General features: G+C 35.3%; 1 protein-coding gene across 2 annotated transcripts in view; it reads right to left on the reverse strand.

Moving 5' to 3' along the window:
- Positions 1-23,514, reverse strand: part of APP (amyloid beta precursor protein) — a 171,291-nt gene that overhangs the window by 88,832 nt on the left and 58,945 nt on the right. For both annotated transcript variants that reach the window (XM_020995844.2, XM_020995845.2), the window contains exons 4-5: positions 20,503-20,615; positions 17,830-18,023 (exon numbers count right to left, since the gene is read on the reverse strand). In XM_020995844.2, the coding sequence (XP_020851503.1) occupies positions 17,830-18,023; positions 20,503-20,615 (307 nt within the window). The remainder of the gene's footprint in view (positions 1-17,829; positions 18,024-20,502; positions 20,616-23,514) is intronic.

The following is a 23,514-nucleotide window of genomic DNA, read 5'->3' on the forward strand; positions in this document are numbered from 1 at the left end:
CTTTTGCCTCTTTCTGTATCTCCAGCACCTAGCAAGTAGTACTTAATAAATGTTTATTGATTGTTGACTGAAGCATTTATTAAATGGCTTCTACGATCTACGTGGTGGGATATGAAAATGAAACATTCCCTGCCCATGAGTATTCTCATCTCCCCTATGCCAAACCTCAGAAGGCTCCCACTTTTTTTTAAACCTATCTTCTCCTTTATTTTAAATTCTGAGAAAAGGTAATCTTTTTCCATTACTAGGCTAACTCCTTTCCAACTGCCCTTCGTTCACACTCTATTGGCTCTGCTTATGACTTTCTGTACTTTGTAACCATGCCTCAGCCTCCTGTAACCCTAGAAATTCCCTTACTGTTTTGGGTGTCTCCATGCTAGACCATTTATCTAGTCTCCCCTGAAGCCTTCTCACCCTGCAACATCCACCCAGCACGTAGGCCACCTTCTCCCATTGGTGAGTTTCTTTTAGGAGAAACCACTGCCATCTTGGTAAGGGGCTTAGGCTAGCCAAACTTTACTCCCTCCTGGTTCTGACTTTCTGGACTTTGACATTATGATTGCATTAACAATAATAAGAAAAAGAAGAAGAAGAACAAAAACAAGAAGAATAATAGCTAACATTCATATAGTATTTATTATCTGCCAGGCAGTGTGCTAAGCACTTTACAATTATTATTTCATTTGATCCTTATAACAATGTTGGGAGGTAGGTGTTACTATTACCCAAATTTTATAGATGAAGACACTGAGGCAAACAGGCTAAGTGATTTGTCCAGGATCACACAGCTAGGTAATGTCGGAAGTCCGGATTTTAACTCTGGGCCATCCTCTGATAATGCTATCACCTTAAGGCAAGGCTTCATCACATTAGACTTTATTGCAACAGCCTAACAACTAAGCACATTTATGCAGTGAGGGAAAATGAGTTGTAAAGAATAATACTAATAAGATAAATTTTGGAGACTGGAACATCTAGTTGGGGATGGGTGTTTATAAATCTAACACAAATGAATATCCAGTCTCTGCAGTCTGACTCCCAATCTCATCATTCAACTGAAATTGCTGTGACCAACATTACCACTGATCTCTTAATCAATCCTCATCCTTCTTGACCTCCCTGTATCCTTTGATACTGCCAATCACCCTCTTTCCCCTAGGTTTTCATGGCACTGCTCTTTCTGGGATCTCATTCCACCTGCCTGACCATTCCTTCTCAGTTCCTTTCCTGGATCTTCATCCAGGCCATACCTGTTAACTGTCGGTATCCCCCAAGACTCTACCTTATGCCCTCTTCTCTTCTCCCTCCATAATATTTCACTTAGCGATCTCATCAGCTCCCATTGAGTCATCTATCACCTTTATGCAAAGAATTCTCAGAACTATTTGTTCATCTCTCACCTCTTTACTCAAGGCCAGCCTCATATATCCAACTGCCTACTGTACATTTCAAACTGGATGTTCTGTATACATTTTAAACTCAACATATGTGAACTGAACTCATTATATCTTCCCCTAAATCCTTCCTTCTTCCTAACTTCCCTATTACTAGGTATCGGCCTTGACTTTTCACCCTCTCACTCCTCAAATCCAATCAGTTTTCAAGTCCTGTCATTTTACCTTTACAACATCTCTCGTATATGCTCCCCGCCCTTCTCTTCTGACACTGCCACTAACGTAATGCAGACCCTTATCACCTCATTCCTGGACTATCGCAATAGCAAGTTGGTTGGTCAGCCTGACTCAAGTTTCTCTCCACTTCAGTCTATCTTCAAGTGAGTTATCAAATTGATATTACTGAAGTGCAGGTCCTGCCATGTCATACCCCTACTCAAAAAAAATAAGTGTCCAATGGCTTTCTATTGCCTCCAGGATCAAACATAAAATTCTCTGTTTAGCATTCAAAGCTCCTCACAACCTGGTCCCTTCCTACCTCTCTAGTCTTCTTATACTATATTCCTCTCCACATAGTCTGTGATCAAGTGACATTGGTTTTCCTGCTTTCCTTGTACTAAACACTCCATCTCCCAATCCCAGGTACTTTCACTGCTGTTCCCCATGTTTGGAACTCTCTTCTCCTCTCCACTCCTAGCTTCTCTGGCTTCCTTTCAGTCTCAACTAAAGTTTCACCTTCTGTAAGAAGCCTTTCTTAGTCCTTCTTAATCTAAATGCCTTCCCTCTGTTGATTACCTCTAATTTACCCTTAACATATCTTGTTTGTATGTCATCCTCCCCATTAGACTGTAAGCTTTTTGAGAGCAGGGACTGTTTTTGGCCTTTTTTTTTTTTGGTATCCCCAGTGCTTAGCATAGTGCCAGGCACATGGTAGGCGCTTAAGTAATGCTTGCTGAAAGAAACAGAGTGGGGAAATGATATCAAGGGTTTTGATATGGCCTCAATGTTCTCAGTAAAGTGAGAGTCAAGGTCATCATCTCAGAGAAAGAGAGAAGGCAGAGTAATGAGAAATGAGGAGGAAAGAGAAGGCTTAGAATACCTTCTGTAAATAATGAGATAGGTAAACAATTAAATAAGAATAAAAGAACTGCCTTGATGTAGTGAGAACCCAACTGATGTTAGATAACATGAATTTGTAATGTGCCAAGTCAGCAAAGCTGGAAGACTTCTTCTATGTCTATTCAGAAAGTCAGTGAGAGAAATCCAGGGCTGAGGTCTGACAAGAAAAGAGTAGCAACAGGACAAAGGGGCAATATATTCAATAACAGACAACCAAAAGGACAAGAGATGAGGGGAAGAAAAGCAAAAGTGCTAGGTGGCACAGTGGATAGAGTGCTGGGCTTGGAGTCTGGAAAACTCATCTTCCCGAGTTCAAATCTGATCTCAGACACTTACTAGCTGTAGGATCCTGGGCAAGTTACTTAACCGTGTTTGCCTCAGTTTCCTCATCTGTAAAATGAGGTGGAGAAGGAAACGACAAATCACTCCAGTATCTTTTTCCAAGAAAACTCCAAATGAGGTCATGAAGAGTCAAACATAACTGATAATGCCTCTCATCCCGTCTATGTGGCAGAAGACTTCCCACTGTACTTCACTGATAGAATGAGAATTAGCAGCCCTGAGAACAGAGTCTAGAAGGTAAAGGGAATAAGAAAGGGGAGAGAAGGAAAACAGTGCCATTTGGTAAGGGATATCGCAATTTAAAAACACAGAAGCACATGTATAGATCGGGAACATCAGAGACTGCACTGGGAATGGAAATAAAAAGGAAAAGAAAAACAAATGAGAGAGCCAAAGACAGAGAGAATATAAAAAAACATGTGCTCATGGAATTTAAGACTAATCAAGAAAAGGAAAGGAGAGTAGAAAAGGGAGGCAAGAATAAGTTCATATTAGTATAAGCAAAACAAACAACAGAAACTATGTGCTGACTTAAAAGGAGTTAAATATGCATGTAATTCAATAGAAGAAAAAATTATAACTTTAAAATGAACAAATTTAATTCCTCATTTTAAAAAGGGAAGAATAGATTTCTTTTAAAAAATTAATAATCTGAGGCATACACATGTACAGTCCCTTCAAGGTTACTGCTCTTTCATGTGGTGCCTGAAAAGAGTAGGAAAAGAGCACTGATTTAATAAAAATTGTTACTGGTATGTAAAAAACCCAAAATTTTCAGACAGGCTGTAAGCAGTTGGACAAAAGAGCCGGCAAATGAACTGTCATAAATATAAATGCTTAAATTAGCTCAAAAAGACTATAGGCTGATGCTTCTTTTAGCAAATGAACAGTCTGATAGTTTAAAGGGCCATAAAATAAATAATAAAAGGACGATTAAAAAATAAAAGAACTTTTATTTATTAAAATTTTATAAAATGTAAGGATAAAGAAACACAATATTCAGAGGCAGACCTCTCTGAAGACTACACATTGGCTGAAGCTGCAGGGCATGGCTGTTTTCTCAGTTTATTTACATATAAGTGCTCTTATATTTAAAAGGGTAAAACTCACAAAAATGAAAATTCATGAAACAGATTGAGGAGTATGATATAATTTAATAAAAAACTGTTGATTTCACAGGCAAATTTTGTAAGCTTTTACCTCCTAAGTGAATGGTAAGTTTCCGAGTACCAGGAGGCTCTGATTTAAGCCACTGAGAGTAGTGAGTAAAGAATAAAGAGTCAATATTAAAAACTAAATAAAGAGCAAGGATTGTAAAAAGAAACCATCTCTGTTGGGGCCATGAAGCTGGAACAATCTCCTGAAAGATAGCTTCACATAGAGGAGAGCTTCTCTATCGACAAATGCCCTTCAGTGCCATCTAAAGTTTGAGAGATATGAAGCTTTTCAGAAATATATTTTCTGCTGTCACTTCTGCTTTGGAAGGGAAAAAGCAGAGGGGAAAGATGGGCTTTGCAGAAAGATGATTTCAGTATACTGGTGGCTGTAAAGAGCTGATTGGGCTTGTCTGCACTGCCCAAAGAGTTAACTTGAACTGCTTTGCTAAAAGCTTTGTTTGCTACAAGCTGATCTGATGACACAGGATTCTGGTGAATGAACAGATGTCTGGAATTGTCTATATTGCCTAGAGAGACACCCTGATGAACTCTAGTTCTTTGGTTTAAAGGGAACTACTAGCTAAATTGGGCAGTTAGGTGGCACAGTGGATAGAGAACTGGGCCCGGAGTCTGGAAGACTCATCTTCCTGAGTTCAAATCTGACCTCAGACACTCACTAGCTATGGGATCCTGGGCAAGTCTTAACTTAACCCTGTTTGCCTCAGTTTCCTCATCCGCAAAATGAGTTGGAGAAGGAAACGGCAAATCACTCCAGTATGTTTTTCCACGAAAACCCCAAATGAGTTCACGAAGAGTCAGACGTAACTGAAAAGACTAAATAACCCGATAAATTAAGATTATAACGCTTTCTAAGTGCCCTTTAAAGGGTTACTGTAAATTGAAAGGGCTTGTAAATGCTTTATCAGATCTAGAACAGAAGCAAAGAGGATTTGCTGAGCTGGAGAGTGGTAAGGATCAGAAGGGAAGCAGTTAGTAGAATGCACCTGCAGTCTAGAGTTGAGTTACTTTAAGAGTGGATATTCACTCATATGTTTCTCTTCCAGGTTTCTGTAAGTATGCATGCACTCTTTCCACAGATACTAAGGCAATGGCAGGAAAAGGTGACATTGACTTAAAGATTGTAATATATTTATTAATCTTGAATCTGCTTTAATATATGAGTATTTGTGATGTTATTACTTCTTTTGCCTTGTAGCTATATAAATGATTACAATCTAAATGTGGCTGATTTGGGTAAATCAGTGGGGGCTTCAAAGCTAAAGCAGTGAGCAGTGTAGTATAAGGATATATGTAGTGTCCTGAGCAAATCTAAGGGTAACACATGGACGGCAGCCTTTTCTGGGTCACTATGAGGATATGTTGGAATGAGTGGCTCAGACTAGAAAGTGAGTGGGTGTCCACATGCTCAGTTTAAGAGGTATGAAGCACTACAGTGTGATTGGCTATCCCTAACGTGTGTTACAAAAGGAACATTTAAAATACATAGACACAAAGTAGAAATGAGAGAATGGAAAAATATATTGCGCTCCAATAGGGTATCCAGTTTCTGGAAGTTACTTGTTAGGGGAAATATATGATTAATGAGGTATGTTTGCACAAACATGTCATAGTAAGAGGATTTGGTCATTTCTAACTAATGAAAAGAACTGAAAGTAAAATTTTCAGTTTTAATTTTCCCTCAGTAAATGTCCTTTTGTTTGTACTAAGTATATATTTGCTAAATACATATCATATTTTTAGCTTAATTATATTTTTCTCTCTCCAAATCCCATCACTGGGGGGGAAACCTCACAACTTGCTGACAAATATGCATAACCAAAAAAAAAGTATGTTTCATTTTGCATCCTTAGTCCATAGTCTCTCTGTCAGTTGGTAATATGTTTCAGCATTATGCATGTGCATGTATATGACAAATACATATCATATTATCTGTTTCAGATAAATTTTCAAAAGTGCAGAGACTAAATTTATACTTGATCTGAATAGTTCCTAGCACTATCACAACAATACTACCATAAAAATCAGATAAGAAACAGATCATATACCTGTTTAGAAGATGTAGTCTTAAAAAAAAAGGATAAAATGGATAATTTTGTTTATATGAAACAGAAAAGCTTCTGCACAAACAAAATTAATGCCCCCAGGACAAGAAGGGAAGCAGCTTGAATGTAAAAAAAAAACTTTGAATTGAATTTCTACAAATATACATATGTGAACACAAATACACGTCCAAAAGCCATTCCCCAATATATAAATGAAAGGATATGAACAAATAGCTCTTAAAAGAACTGCAAATTTGACAACCATATGAAAGAATGCTCAAAATCATTAATAAGAGGAATGAATACCAAAACACCTGAGGTTTCACCTCAAACCCTGTAAATTGGGAAAAAAATGTCAAAACATGGCAAGAAGTCCATGTTGGAGAGGGTGTGGGAAGAAATGCTGGTGGAGCTATAAATCAACACTACCATTTTGGAAAACAGTTTGGAGCTATGCAAATAAAGTGACTAAAATGTCCCTACTTTTTGACCCTGAGACTCCACTACTAAACAATGTACACAGAAGAGTTCATTGGTTATTTTTTCTCTTCTTCCTCTTTTTCTTTAAAAAATATTCTTTGTACATGGGATGGTGGGTGGAGGAAGAAAGGAAAAGCATAAAGAGAGAAATTTAGAGGATGTAAAAACAAAAGATATCAAAGAAAATTTATTTTTTAAAAAAATACATACTTAAGAATATGCATTGACCATGATGATTCCTGGTTTACTGAGGGGCAGATTACCAGGTTTTTCTTATGATTCACTGAAAAGAGGACGTAGTCTCTGGCTATTTCATTTACACATGTTAACTATCAGTGTTAATACTGTTAATACTGATTAAGTTAAGGCAAGAAAGGCAATGTCTTGCAGGCATCAAAGTCAAGAAATCCTGGATTACATCAGTTCCATCTTTAATATATATTGGTTGTGTTATCTGGAACAAGTTACCTAACTGCTCAGTGTTCTAGCTAACTCTGAAGGCACCAAGTTCCCTGCCTCACCCTGCCCTCTTCTCCCCAAAAAAGAAGATACTGAACTACAGTGGTAAAAGGAAGTGCCTTACCAAAAACTCCCAACACCAAATGAAATCATAGATCTGGTCCACAAAAAGTAAAATCCCTACAAAACTGTCACTGCATCTCACCTGAATGGATGAAATATTGTGACACTTCCAATACACACTGTGATAGATGACAACTTAAGCAATTCCATATCCCTTCTCAGGTACTCCAAACATCATTAAATCAAGTTCATGTAATTCCAACTTACAATATTTGATGATGAAAGTATAGCTTCTGACCCTCTAGCTCCAGAACCAAATTGATAACCAATTATCATGTGACTTCACGCCTCAGAGTAGGCTAACACTTTGGAGACTTTTCTTTCAAAGCAATACAGGATTTTAATATATAATGTTAGATTCAGGATAATATAATCTACCCCAGCCTCCAAAATATAGTAAAGGAACAACTTACTAGGTCAACTAAAAGTTATTTCTATCCCTAGCTGACAGCAGAATTCTAGAATAACGACTGAATACTATGCGCAAGTGATACCATAACATGATTTCTCATTCTCTCTCCCCCCTACACACAAACTACACCCCCCAAACTTACGTAGTTATTCAATAAAGGCACATATCTGTGACATTTAGCCCAGAAATTTTTAACAAATTTCACTTGTATGGCAACTGTTGACTACCAAATGCAAATTAAGTGAATTAAATTAAACTAGGCCTCTGGATGATGATTTCACACCGAAAAGGGGTTCAAAAGGAAATATCTACTAATTATAGATTATATGAAAAAAGCATATTACTCTTCAAATCAGTCATATTTTGAATAAAGGTTTCTCCAAATATCACTTACAAAATATTTTTAATATATTGCTTCATTTTTGTCTTTGTTCTTCCAGTGCCTAGATTATGATAGGCACTTAATAAATACAGGTTGATTAATGTTTCAGTTGAGCAATGAATTCAAAGATGCGACTTTTATTCCACATTAGGAATCCATGGCAAATAATCTTTAGCCTGGAACTTTGTTACGTTATAGCAACATCAAGTTCCTTTAATTTATAGCACCAGTACTATATAACAATCTTGTTTCCCTTATGAAAACTCACTAAAATCTGTTGAAGTTTTCCAGAAATTCATATACAAGTTAAAATTATTGACTTCTACTCAATTATCTTAACAATCGAAATTCTGAGTTTTCCCAGTGGAGTAGACAAGGAAAAACAGGGTAGCAGATCATGTTGTAGCTAAACTGAAAAACAATAAATTTCAAAGTATTTGATTAATTTGAAATTTTGCCAATGTGGCACAGGCTATGTGGAATTTCTCCATTTGACTAACGATAATGAGAAGTTTTGCTAAGTTTATTATAATAAGAGATGATCCACAGGAAGATCAGTAGATTAAAGCTAGTGCTTTAATCTAATTTTCCTAATTTTAAATAACTACGTCAGGTTATACTCTTTTAACACAGGTTAGTAACATGTTCTAATATGTGGCATTCTGCCACATATCTGACATGTAGTGCAATACATCAATATTAAGTTAAAACAAATGTATCAGAGGACATGGATGATAACCATATAAATAGTACTGTGAAATAAGAAATGCAACATTTTGTATCACTGGAGACACAAAGTGAGGATAATTTGACCCACAAGATGGAAGAATTGACTTTCTAAAAACTTACTAAGTTCCCATGTAGAAAACACTGTGATGCAAAGCAGAGCCAGAAGAATAATTTTTAACATTAATATTATAAAATGAACAATTTTGAGAAATTTTATAAATTAATGAAGAACAAAATAAGTAGAACCAGGAGAAAAATTTATATACCACCAATCTAAAAACAAACAACTCTGAAAGCTGTAAGAACTATGATCAATATGATAAACATTCATGATTCCAGAGGACCAATGGTGAAAATATACTATTCATTATGGAGAGGTGCTAGATTTGGTAGTTGTGTTCAGCTACCGGGGGAATTTGTTTTGCATGATTATGAATATTTGTAACATGAAATTTGTTTTTTCCTCTTTTTTTTTATAGGGGTGGGACAAAGAATATTTCCTGTTAATTTTTTTTTAATGAGGAGGGCAGTTTTACTATTAGTTTTACTTAATTGCGTTACTTTTTACAAGAGACCTCTTGAAAAGTAGAAGGAATCTGTAGATGTATATAATATAAAAATAAAACATCAACGAAACTGAAAGTGATCCAAAAAAGACACTGTGATATGCATTGAGAATGCAAGAATGAAAAACAATCTCTGCCTTCAAAAAGATTACTGTCTCCTGGGGAGACATGGCCTATCTATACTCATAACTATATAACAAATAAGGCAGCTCATGATGAGTTTAGGAGGACTCTAGGAAAATCTGGGAAGCTAGTAGACCCACAAAGGCATATTGCTTGAGTTAAATCTGAAAGGAAGAAAAGAATTTTTTTGACTAGTGGAGAAAATGCGTTTAGGTGTGATGAAAGTAAGTCAAAGTCAGAGAACAGCCAGAAATCCAGTTTGACAGATTCTGTGATTCTGCTAAACATAAACAATACATTCAGGACCAACATCTTATTAAGGTATCAGAATCTCTAGGAAGGTAGTAGAAGTATAGTCAGTGTATTGTTTTAGGCATTACATTTAAAAGTGAGTTAGGAAAAGCCTATCAATATCATAATGTATGGAGTATTAATGTCTGAGAGAGGTAAAAGGTTAGAATTTCTGAAAAATGTGGTTCCAAAGTCCTGGCTGTTTAAACCTATCATCTAAATGACTGTAACAAAGTACAAACTTATTTATAGTATCTTTTAAGTGACATGGTGGATAAATAGTTCACATCAGAATCAGAAGACCTGAGTTCAAGTAGCATGACTGACACAGAGCTGCTTTTGTGACCCTCGATATGTAAATTAATTCCTCAGTGCTCCTAGAAAATGCTCTAAGTTGCAAAGGAGATGCCATCCTGCATTGGTAAAGTGAATATCCTTACTGAGAGTTCCCTTCTTATATCAAAAAATCACAGCTCCAAGAGGGAAAGAAGTGCTTATTATCCACCTATCAAACACTAGGCTTGGCACCATGGTGGATACAGAAGGAAACATAAGTCCTGATAAAATAGCATGAAATTTGGAAGTAGACTCTAAAATATGCACATGATAGTCATTAATACATGAATATTAGTTACCTCCAAAAGTATTACAGTTATAGAAAAAAAACGCAATTTATACTGAATTCTATCAATAAATATTTACTGGCCATTTACTATATGCATTACACTGTGGAGATAAAGAGATAAATGAGATTAAGGACTTAACCAGTAAAAGGTATTCTGGGATGCTGGAGATCAGTAACCAGAACTTATCTACTAAAACTCAAACAGATGAGCCCTTCTACATTCTTAATGGAAGGAGATCTCCTAGCAATCTATGAGATCAGAAAGACTGCTAGTGAAGAGGGGAGAGAGGGAAACTCTCCAAGATACTGCTACCTCTGGCTACTGGCAGGAAACACAGTGGTTAAAGAAAAAAGAGACTTGTAGCAAAGGCATCCATGTTGCCAAAACCAAAACTGATGACATACAATTTTCCCCCCACTTTCACTACTGTGCTCTACTGTAGCACTCCCAACCTTTGTTTTTCAAGAAGTTCCTTTCTTGGGGGATTGGGAATGGAGAGGGAGGCTTCATTTTAAACAAACTGATTTCTCCAAACTAATTGTGTGTTTTATGTACTTGCCAGATGATAACTAAACACAAGGTATTACTGATTCATATATTAGAACTCCCTTCCCACAGGGGGAAAGATCATACGAACCCAGAATCTTCATCAATTATGAAGGCAAAGAGTGAGCCTAAAGCAGTGCAACTGTGGAAAGGGAAGAGAAAGCTGAAGTCCCTCCTTTCTGAGGACAGTTGCCTCAAGTACTTTTAGTCCTTTTGTTCCTTGTGGGAAGTTTGAATGAAACCTATACTCCACGACAGAGACCAGAGAAGAAAGCCACACCAGAAAAGTAGAGGAGGGAAAGGGAAAAAAGATGGGGGTTGGGGGTAGGGAACCCACATGTGGTTGGGGACCAGCCAAGAAGGATTAACTAGTGCTTAAGTACAAACACCGCCTATCCCACATAACTGGTTAAAAAAGGAGTAAGAAAAAGCCATGTAATTATAATCCAAAGTAGAATGTAAAGATTTTTAAAAAGATATGAAATACCAAAGGGCTTCAGAAGAGTACTGGGATCACAGAAGGCTACTATAAACAAAGTAAGCTATATATAGGATGAAGAGGAAGTAATTAAAATAGGGAAGGCATGGGAATTAAGAGAAGTTGGGGAAGTCTTCCTGTTTGAAGGTGAGATTTTAGTTGGGCTCTTGAGTGTTGAGTGCATGTCTGAGGAGTGAGGTCAAAGTGGAGCGTTAGATTGGTATATACTTATATGTGTACATATTGTTTCTCCACATAAGATCTTGGAGGGCAAAGATTATTTCTTTTTTTGGCTTTGTATCCCCAGCACCTAGTGCACGTAGTGGTACTTAATGGATACTTTTTGACTGAATAAAGGGAAGGGAAGTATTTATATAGTGCCTACTACATGCCAGGCACTAAGAGCTTTCACAAACAGCGGTTTCCTTGCTGCTGCCCCAGAGCCTGCCAGCAGATCTGCCTTTGCCTTCATCCCACCATTCTGTGGCAACAAGCAGAAAACTAACTCTGCCCACCCATACATGGAAAAGGAAGTAGAGGAAGGCTAAGCAGCAGCTCTTAGTCAGAGAACCAAAGAATAAGAGGAAGTAGGGAAGGATGCCAGCATGGGTGGGTGACTGTTCAGGTCTGAAGGAAAGGAAATGAGAATCCAGCTGGGGCCAGTTCTGGACCCCAGAAGTCACTGGGTCTGAGCCATGGAAAAATGAATTCCTCAATGTGAGAGAAGGCCCATACAGCTTTGAAGACTAGCCCCTGGAGAATCTGCTACCAAAGGGGAAAGTGCCAGAAAGTCAAATAGGGAAAAAAAGACTGAAATTACTAATGACCTCAGGAAGACGAAAACTAGTTTTAACTAGACCACAAGAGAAAACAGCTTTCCCCAATTCTGTGGAGAGCAGCAAAGTCCATAGTATGGAACACTGAATATATTTCCATATTTTTTAATGTACTGATCAGTTTTGCTGATTTTTTCCTCTTCTTTCTTTTTTTCTTTATAATATTATTTGTTGTTATATGGGTTGGCTCTCTGTGAGAAGGAAGAGGAGGGATACAGAAGGAAATCTGGAAAATGAGATAACAAAAGATAAAAGTTAAAAAAAAAAGATTCATACAGCTTCAGAACCTGATGTAAAATGCCAAGTTTTATATGGTGGAAAAACTGATGGAAAATTTCAAGATAGGCCTTTTGGTTTTAAAATGCAACAAATTTAATTTCATTATTTTAACACTGGGACTTTGCCAAAAGATATGAAATAAAAGTGCCACCAAAGGAAGTAGTTTTTAAAACTTTAAAAATTTTTAATTCACAGAGCACACATTACATAAACACTTCACATATATTAGATCACTGACTTCGATCAGGTAGTACATCAGCTGTAAAGTAAAAATACTCTTTTACATCAGTGTTGGATTTTCCCTGAGTGGTTTGCACTTAAGTTTTATATTGACAAGACAAGAAGTCAGTTGAAACAAGGATTAATCAGGACTAGTTTCCACTTTATGAGGATTAGTTGAAGAAAGCAGGGATGTTTAGTCAGGAGAAGAAGAGAGTAGGGGAAGAAATGATAGCTAAGCAATTAGGACAAATCAGTTCCTAGTCTTGCCATCCGATCTTTAATACTTATATATTCATGCAGGTATAGACAACAGAACATCCTTCTGCATGCATATCATTATCATTATCTTCATAGAAGATAATATATGCACACAGTAAGAGGACTACGTGTCCAAAGCAATTACATATGTGTAGGATGGTTAAATGGATGTTTAAAAAAAGAATTAATTTGTATCTTATTTTTGGAGTTCTTCTTAAATGAGACTGATTTTAAAAAAATATTTCTGTTTGAGGTCTCTCTCTTTGAAATATTATTTTTTATTTTATTCGTTGCCTCTTTGACAAGGAAAACATGAGAGAAGAGAAGGGATACAGAGGGAGATTTGAAAGCCATAAAAAGAAAAATTAAAATTTATTTTAAAAGATAAATCTCAATTCTGCTTTGAGTTGTCAGTGCTTACATAAATCTCAATTAGTGATCACTATGGGATTCCTCAGGTTTGATAACTCTGGCTAACTTCTGGTCAATCTAATTTGTGGTAATTGCCCTGTGTATTTAGAAGTTAAATTATTTCTGATCTAATGTACTCCCAACATGGAAATTCTGGTCTGGTTAAATACTGAAAAAAATTGTATGGACTATAACAACTATAGCAAAACATAATATCCTTGAGGAATTTTTGAAACTAAAATACCGTATGAGCTTATGTTAACTCTTAAAGTTTCATACCTAAATTAGCTCACCTCAATGTCAGTAATTACTGTAGTTCTGATGCTAAACTCACCTCAATAAATTGGGACTTCCACTAACCCTGTGATTAAACTTTCAGTGGGAAATAAGTTTTAGAATAGGCAGGAAAAATTGTTGAGTGTTTCAAAGACACCAAATACACTGTTGAAAACATGAATACAATTTGTGGATAGTGGTCAAGGACAGATACCTTTAAATCTGGAATTTCCAAATGAAAATATTTTCCAGAAGCAGATGACTTCATGAAGGAAACAGTTAAATCCAAGATGCCAAAATAAGAAATTTACTACTTAAATGAACATTTACTGAGTATTGCACATATGTGTTTGACCAAACCCTTACTATTTCCCAGCATCTGGATTGTACTAGAGAGTTAGAGAAAGGTCTGGAAGAAATTAAACATGAAGGCATATCTGACTAGGATATCTGGAGTTGGTTGCCAGGGTCAGGCTAGATAAAAGAAGTTTTGAAAAACCTTGTGTTTTACAATAATAATAATTGTTATCATATTAATTTTGTTTTAGTGTAGTTTTCAATGCTTCTCAATACTTGTATCTACTTGTGGAAATGTCTGTCAGAAAACAATTAAAAGAGGAAGAAAAAAGGAGAAGGAAACAGGATATAAGAGAATGAGGTCAAAGTTACCCAGGTGATCTTCAACCAAAAAGAGCACTGTGGCAAGACAATGTCTAGCTCGAGCCTCTTGCTGTCACTGTGATAGGAGAAAGACGGGAAAGAAACTCTTGCTCAGCCTTCCTGCCAACAGTATGATAAGAAAAGGACACTGCTTGTCTCTATTTTGAATTGTTCCAGACTTTGTTCCTGGAAGCTTGAAGGACACAACACCCTCCCCAAACCAAGACTAGGAAAGAGGCTACAGCTTCTGCTCTGACATGATGGTACATGCCTGTATCTTCCCCCTCTGTTCTTGTTCCCAGGTATGTATCCTCCCCTCCTGTTTTCTGTAAAGTTTCATTTTTCCATCCAGCTCATGGCCACAGTTAGTAATCAGTGGACCCCTCGGATAATTTTCGTATCAGTAAAATCAAGACAAGAATCCAAGGTCGCTTAAGTTAACTTCCCTATGGTTAAACAAACAGTAGATGTAAGAGGCAGTATTAGAAACTAGACTTTGCTGACTCCAGGTCTAGCACTTTCCTACACCAAACTGCCTTTTATGAGTAGATCCTACAATTTCTAATGAGTTTGACAGTACATCACAAATCACATGTACGTAGCAGAATGCAAACTCCCTGAAGGAGGAATCATTTTGCATTTATATTTGTATTCCCAAAGTTTATCACAATGCCAAGCACCTATAGCAGGAGCTTAATAAAACTTACTTATTTATATCAATTACATGTATGCTATTTTTGAAAACAGAAAACAAAGTGTCAATTGAAAGAATCCTCATATCCCCTTTAGTAAAAAACTCTAAGACATACAGTGGTTGCATTTAACAATTCCACCGAAAAGCAACAACGTCAGCAAGTGACCAGGAGAAAGACTTTGAAATATAAAGGAAAGGAAATTCAAATACAAGACTATTCTGCACTAACCAGGATTCACAGGAAGGAACGTAATATGTTCCAAAGAGTAAAGGCGCTCAACACGTAGCACAAGGTAACCTACCCTGCAAATCTCAGCCTAATTGGGAAAAAAAAAGGATGTATGTTCAAGAAAAGAGGCATTCAAAAATTCCTAGGTGGAAAAAAAACAACTCTAAAGAAATCATTTGCTTCTCAAATCCTCTAGATAAAAGAAATAGATGAAGGGTAAACAAATACAACAACCCAGAATAGTACCAACAACAAAATAACAAGAAAGACCATTAAGAGACTTCTTTCTAAATGTACACAAAGATCTAGAGGGGGCCTTTTGTTAATAGCATAAAAAGTATCCATCTAAAACAAAAAGCAAGCATCATATAGCATCCCTAAGAAATATGGGAGTAAAGCAAACACATGTCCACTCTCTCCATTATTTTTGATATAGTTCTGGAAATACTAGCACTAAGACAAAAGAAAGAAATTAAAGACAAAAAGACAAATAAAGAAGAGAGAAAAGTATTCCTATTTGCTGATATGATGGTTTACTTGGAAAATACTAGAGAATCAGCAAAGATACTAATTGATACAATTAATAGCTTCAGCAAAGTTTTAGGCTACAAAATAAAAAAAAATTAACAGCATTAAAATAATAATTTTCAAAAATCCAAAAGGCAATAACTGAAAGGGAAATCTCATTCCAAATAACTACAAAATACTAAAAAAAATCTGGAGATACATTTACCAAAGCACACAAAATACTTGCATACCTTCAATTGCAAATTGCTCCTTAAAGAAATAATGAACAACTTTAATTACTGAAGAAATATTCAGTGCCCATGGTTGAATCACACCAACATGATAAAAACGACAATATTAGCAATGCTAATATATATTTTTAATGTCATACTAATCAAATTCACAAAAGTATATTTCGCAGTAATTCACAAAATAACAGAAAATAATGAGAATAGGTAGGGAAATGAGGGAAATAGAACTTTCAGAACTCAAAATATAATAAAAATCAGTAGTCTTTTTAAAACTATCAAGTACTGGTTAAAAAATAGAGAATTAGATCAATGGAGTAGTCTACACAAGAGAAAATCAGAAACAATGGAACTCAATATCCCAGTGTTCAATTAAACTAGAAAACAAATTACTTGGGAAAGAATTCCACACATCCCCAAAATTGCTGAGGAAACTGAAAAGCATTCTGAAAAAAATGAAGCTTAGACCAACATTTTACACTGTATTTCACAATATATTCTAATCGGATAAATGACCTCAATATTAAAGATCATACTATTGAAAAAGATAAGAGAAGCATAGTATACACCTCTCAAAATTATGAGTAGGAGATGTATTCTTACCCAAACCATAGAAAGAAGCAAGTACACAAGATAAAATAAATAACTTTGATTACATTAAACTGAAAAGCTTCTGCACAAATAAAAATTAATGCACCTAGGTTCTTCAGAAGTAGTCAAACGGGGAAAAAAATTGCGTCAAATTTCTCTGATAAGAGTTTGGTATCTATGATATATAAACAATTATATACATAACATACATCATACATATACACATATATAAACACACACCTATATATCAAAAGATCTGCAAACTATTAACAATCACATGAAAAAATGCTCAGAAACACTAATAAGAGAAATGCAATTAAAACATTCCTCATATTTTACTTCATACTCTGCAAATTTGCAAAAATGGCAAAAAGATGGCAATAATCAATGTTAGAGGGGTTGTGGGAAGTTAGGCACTGCTGCATTGTTAGTAGAGCTGTGAACTGATAAAAGCCATTTTACAAAGTATTTTGGAATTATGCAAAGAAAGTAACTAAAATATCCACATTCTTTGACCCAGAGATTTCATTACTCAGCTTATTCCCCAAGAAAGCTACTAAGAAGAAAGTTCCTATATACACAAAAATATTTAAAGCAGCACTTTTTGGGATAGCAAAGAATTGGAAATAAAGTAGATGCCTATTAACTGGGGAATGGCTAAACAAATTGTGGTACATGAATATAATTGGAAATATACTCACATTACTATACTGTAAGAAACAATGAGTGTAATGAATACAGAAGCCCAGAAAGACCTACATGAACAGATATAGAGTGAAGTATGTACAACCAAAAAAAATTATATACACAATAATTATTAACAATGTAAATGGAAAGAAACACACACAAAAATCGAAATTGACTATTGCAAAATTATAAAGAACAAGCAAAATTTGAAAGAAAGGATATGAGAAAACATTCCCACCCCCATCCCTTTGCAAAAGTAAGAGGTCCACAAGTATTGCACCCAGCACATATTTTCAGTTTTTCTGACATACAGATGAGTGAGCAAATTTTTTCCTTTCCTTTTTCTTTTTTTCTTTTAAAGAAATACTATTGATTATATGGGATGTCTCTCTAAAAGAGAGCAGGGGAAAGTTATTGGCTGAAGCTGGTAATGTAACAAAAGACATCAACAAAAACATTTTAAAAACACTTTCCATTTTAAAAAATGTCACTGGGAAAATTTATTTCTTTTAGGAATTTTTTTAATGAACTAAGAGGAGACAAAAATGACTTGTTTTGTATTCTACTTGTATGAGATTGGAAGGCATTTACAGTAAATCGAAGTGAAGCATTCAGGTGGGATTAAAACTGCACCCTCTTACCTTCCATCTGCATAATCTGCATCTGCACCGCCCCACCAGACTTCAGAATCATCATCCTCTGCATCAGCAGAATCAACGTTGTCATTTTCATCAGCTAACGGGCAACAAACAAACTCTACACCACGAAACTTGTCAATTCCACAAGGCAGCAACATACCATAGTTATGCAGATTCATGCTCTTTTCACTACAAGTCTAAAAAAAAAATTAAAGAGTAAGAACAAAGAAAAAAACGTTAAATAAATAAACCAATGAAGTATGACCAATAGAGACAGATGTTTCAGCAAAAATACCCCAAATACAAAAATCATGCACTTCAGGAAAGTAATTCACTGCAGGCTTTCTATGAAGAATGAGTTCCCTTCAATTTCTTTACGGGGAGGATTACAGTCCCAGCTCTGACACAAACTAGTTGCATCACCATTCTGGGTCTCAGTTCCCTCATCCATAAAATGAAGAGACTGGACAAGACAAGGGGGCTCTTAACCTTTTTTTCTGTCATGGGCCGCTTTGTTAGGCTAGTGGAGACTACGGCCCTCTTCTCAGATTAATGTTTTCAAATATAAAAAATAAAATACACTAGATTACAAAGAAACCAATTACACTGCAATCATTATCAAAATAATATATATATTTTTTAAAAAGCTCAAGGATACTAGGTTTAGAATTCCTAGACTTGATCTCTAGGACCCCACCTATCTTCAGAATTCCATAAGTCTATGACTGAAAAAAATATCAATTTGCATATGTCTTTATAGAGCTACTGTAGAAAACAGTTTCAACTAGTTATTGAAGGGAAGAAACCCCTATTCACAAGGACTTTAAAATGGTACTTATTTGATTTTTTTATGAATAACCATAACTTGTCTACTATCATTGTTTTTTCCCAGCAAAAAAAAAATTTTGGAATCTTTTCTTCCATAAGTATTTTAATTAATAGGGAAAGCAAAAATACCGAGAATGAAGTAGCAGTACTAAGAGGTGGAGAAGCTTTATCCAATGACTCAGAGTTAAAGTACCCCTCCAAGTGCTAAGAGTGGTACACACGCACATGTTGTAAAAGGCACACATGTGACAGTCTCGGGTTCACTCAGTGAATAAGGTTAGAGAATCATGCAGACTCCATCTGCATCTACCACCCCAATCCTGTACTCTCTGCTCTTTCAAATTCAGTCACTTCAAAGGATTGGCTCTACAGCTAAAGTGATGGAAATGTAAGGAATGTAAATTTTTAGTTGTTACAAATTACAGGTCACAGTAACAGTGAACTGTCTGTGAGATTATACCTTACAACCTTCAAATGGTTTCAAGCCTATCACCTTCTTATGTCAGAATATCTGCCATGTTTGTACTATGAAAGCATCTCCTGGGACACCTACAAGGCAGCAATAATTCAGCAGAGGAGGCAAAAACCAAACCAAACCAAAACAAAACCAAAACATTCTGGGTTTGTTTCTAAGTTCCTGGTAATGAACTTCAACTTTTGTTTAGAGACTACAAAAAATTACATTGAAAAGGCATAACTTAAATTAAGCACATACAGTAGGCACAACTAACTATAAATTAAATGACCACACTTAAGTAGCAGCACAAAATTTCACCATCCCGTTAAAATATAGGTATTTTGTTTGTGAGATGAAAAATAAAATATTTAATTCAGATATAATCTTGCTTCAAAGCAAATGGAAAAGCATAATTTTATAGAAAGAAACATAACTTATTAGTCTAATTCAAGAAAAAAACACTGGGGATACAATGAAGAAATGAAAAAACAGAGTTTGACTTCAAAGTGTTTTTAATTTAAACTAAGTATATACAATCTGTAAACAGATATATACTGTGAGGAGAAGGGAAACAATTAGGAGGGCCATGAAATGCTTCAGACAATAAGTGGTATATGAAATACGTCTTAAAAGAAGCTAGGAATTCTCTTTTACAGAGGGACTTCTGGAGTGTGACTCAATGATTAAAATAAACTGGCTACAATTAAAGGTGTTCTACTATTTATCAAGGAAGAAGGTTCTGCAAGGAAGAAATGGCAGCAGAAAGGATGATGAATAACATATTATCATAAATTACTTAATTTTTCACTGGGTTAGTGATAAGAAATCAACAAAAGATGATCTGTTCCCAATCCACTGAAGAAAAGTATGTTGAGGCAGGCCAGTAGTATGGCATTGCATATTAAAATTTTAACCCATAACTAAAAAACTGGGTTCAAAGCTGGACTTCCCTCAATGGTCTGATAACAGCAGCTGACTGATCTCAATTTTTTAAAAGACAACACTACTATCTCAGCAAAAATGTGGTAATTAAATTAAAGTTATTTTATCTAAAAGATAATAGGTGAAGTAAAAACTCTGAGAAACATTTTAAATCATTAAACTTAGAAAGCAATAGTAAATTTAAGATTATAGATTTTATTTTAAATACATATCACTTTAGATATACAATGCAATAAATAAATTGTGTCCTATTTTCCACAAATTATTTACTACCAATGGAAATTAAAAAATACAGTTATTACCTCTGAATATTTTCTGGCATGTCATTAGATAGATACCACATATACACAGACACATATATGTATATATGTATGCCCTTACATATGTATATTAACATGCCAAACAAATCTTACAACTTGAAAAAAAGAAAAAAATTCACACATTTTTACCTCTTTTGCAACAGTATGCCAGTGGAGATGAGTTTCACATATATCCATCCTTTCCTGGTGCAAGAATTTGCATTTGTCTGGCACTAAAAGAGCATCACTTACAAACTCACCAACTGAAAAAAACAAAACAAAACAAAAACTTAATTCTACACTGTAGTAGGCTTTCGAACTTAAGAACTACAAAGGCTGGAAGAAATTTTGAGGGACCATCTGGCTCTGTCTTCTGATTTTTAGCAACTGACTGGATAAGTACCCAACAGATAACTATTTTCTCAATAATTATTCTACAGTATCATCTGATAAGTTTGTTCCATTTTTACCACCCTATTTAAAAAAATATATTTTTGATGGCCCTACTCACATTTTTGCAATTTTCAATCCTTTTTTAAATGCCTTTCCTACATATATTAATAACACTTAAGATTTTTATGATTAGAATAACAATTCTCTGTGTCAAGTCTTCCAAGTAGCCTTTCCATTCTACAAAGGAACAAAAAATGAACTCTACTTCATCTAGGAATTCTGCATTCTTTTTATGATTTTTTTTTCTGGATGGAATTAAACACATTCAAGTTCAAAGGTAATTATGTAAAACACTACCTAACTATAAAACAAACTGCCATTCCACCTAACATGGGCAAGGAAATACTGCTCTGTATGGATTTAAACTGGAAAAGATGAATAAGGTAAAGCCACATCTATGCTTATTGTTAATTGTCATTACAACAAAATGAGGAAAACAATAGCTGTATCCAGCCCTAAGCTGTGATTGGTGAAACTTGTTATTTGAGGTAAAAATCTTCAGACTATAATTTGATATTGTTCTGAATTTTGATTTCAGCTATGATGTTTGAATTGTCATTAAGTCAATAACCCACCATTTAAGGGAACTGCCATGTGCTTCTTAAAGAGAGTATGATCTGAGAACTGCTCTAGGTACATGTTTGTGCATGAAATGATTGAGAGAACTCTACATATACGTTGGTAGGATTCTCTTGACTCAGCTTCTCCACCATGCTATTTCCTTTCTGAGAGGAAATTTTCCCACCTGGTTAATTCTGAGGCTGGCTACGTCACTCTGCAAATAATGTCGAACTTTGTTGCCTCATTGGCTGTTCCAAAATAATGGTCAACTATGACTTACTGGTAACCAAACAAAGCTAAGGAAACTTTATCTTGCTATGCTTCTAACAGTTCAGTCTGTGCCTTTGAAGGGACAGTTTTCACATTGTTATAAACACTTTACTCCTTTCTTTCATAGAAATTTTCTGTAACAACTCCAGGTGAATTGTAAAAGTTTAGATATACACACATATTCACATACTGCATATATACACATACATTATATATGCATATATAATCTTGTTATAATACTCAACATTTGAGTTACTATAATGGGATACATGTATAAAAGATAGTACTGTTTTAATTTTCTATTCTGAATTTGTAATCACTAACAGTTATATATTCATGTATAAGATTTAATTCTTAAAGTATCTTTTCCTTTCTGAATATACACACACACACACACACACACATATATACATATATACATTACATATACACACACACACATATATAAAACCCTGAGGTGGGGATAGGAAATTAGGACAAAGATGTGATGTGACAAAATGTAAAAGTTATAAATTTTAATGGGATAAACTTCACTTTGAGAAAGTAAGATTAGCTGTTTTCTTGAAGAACTAGGAAGGACAAACATACGTGAAACACGTGTGTGTGTGTGTGTGTGTGTGTGTGTGTCTTTTAAATGTTTCTATTACAAACAATAAGAGGACAAATTAGCTCCATAAGGTTTGAACTAGTTTTCACCACATGAAAGAGTTACTGGAAGACTCAATGTAAGAGGTTTTATTAGGCCTTACTAAATTGTATTACTAGGAGTTCACTCCAGAGATGCCCTGGGAATAAGGCCTATTTCAAAATTTCCAAGAGTAAATGTTTCCAAGGATCAGATGGTGATATGAGAAAGCTAAGATCCAAGATAAAAATGTTTCTGATTAATGGAGTTTTAGTCTGTAATTTGATTTGATTTACTTACAGAGCCTGCTTAACTAGATTTGTTTGATGTATAAGAGGATGACTCCATTTAACTAAGTTTGTTCAACTTTTATGACATCCAAAGTAACATGGGGATTATAAATCTGTCTTTTTAAAAACTATTTTGTGATACTCACGAGCATATATGTTCTTTCAATGTCTGGGAATATCCCAGTATTGTATAGTGTGTCTGTTTCCTGTTACAAGTCTAAGTCCCTTGATTTACAATCCTGATATTTACTCAATCTGATCCCACTATGAGTTGCAATCAATATGACTCCAAGGAGATACCTCCATAATGATTTGCGTTATTTTAATGAACTTCCTGTAAAACCTTAACCTAGCTCTCTGCTTCTGTATGAGACACTGGGGAGAGTGAACCACCAATCTGGACCCTTCACCTTCTTAAACACATTCTATCAAGATATAGATTAGATGAGCAGTGAAGCGAATGCTTCCACTGACTCGGATTATTTAATGAATTTCCTTTGAAACCTTAACCTAGCTTTCTACTTCTGTAATTGTGCTTCCTTCTAGTACAGGAATATTAGCCTTAAAAAAACTGAAAGGAGAGAAACTGTGGGAAAACTAAATTGCACTGTTTCAACCTAGTCCTTGTTGATTAGAGACCAGATTTGCTTAATGCTTTAACTTAGGACATGCAGATTATGCTCCCCTTCACCCCCCAAAAGAGTACTTCCAGGAGAACCAAAGGCAAATGCAAGGAAGGTCAAGGAGTTTCTTCCTGCTATACATCTCAATCAACCTACACATCTTATCTGGAAACTACCTCTATTCTGGCCAATCAGCAGTTGTTCCTTTGTTTAAACACTATACAATGTGTAACTCAGAGATTTTGGGGGGGGTCACCTACTTTGGCTCTCTTCTCTGCCAAAATTTAATAAATTTAATAAATTTCCTTCTAAAACTTTTTTTCTGGGTTTGTTCTTAAGT

Source organism: Phascolarctos cinereus, unplaced genomic scaffold, assembly GCF_003287225.1.
Source record: "Phascolarctos cinereus isolate Bilbo 61053 unplaced genomic scaffold, phaCin_HiC Scaffold_726;HRSCAF=1367, whole genome shotgun sequence".
Classification (NCBI taxonomy): Eukaryota; Metazoa; Chordata; class Mammalia; order Diprotodontia; family Phascolarctidae; genus Phascolarctos; species Phascolarctos cinereus.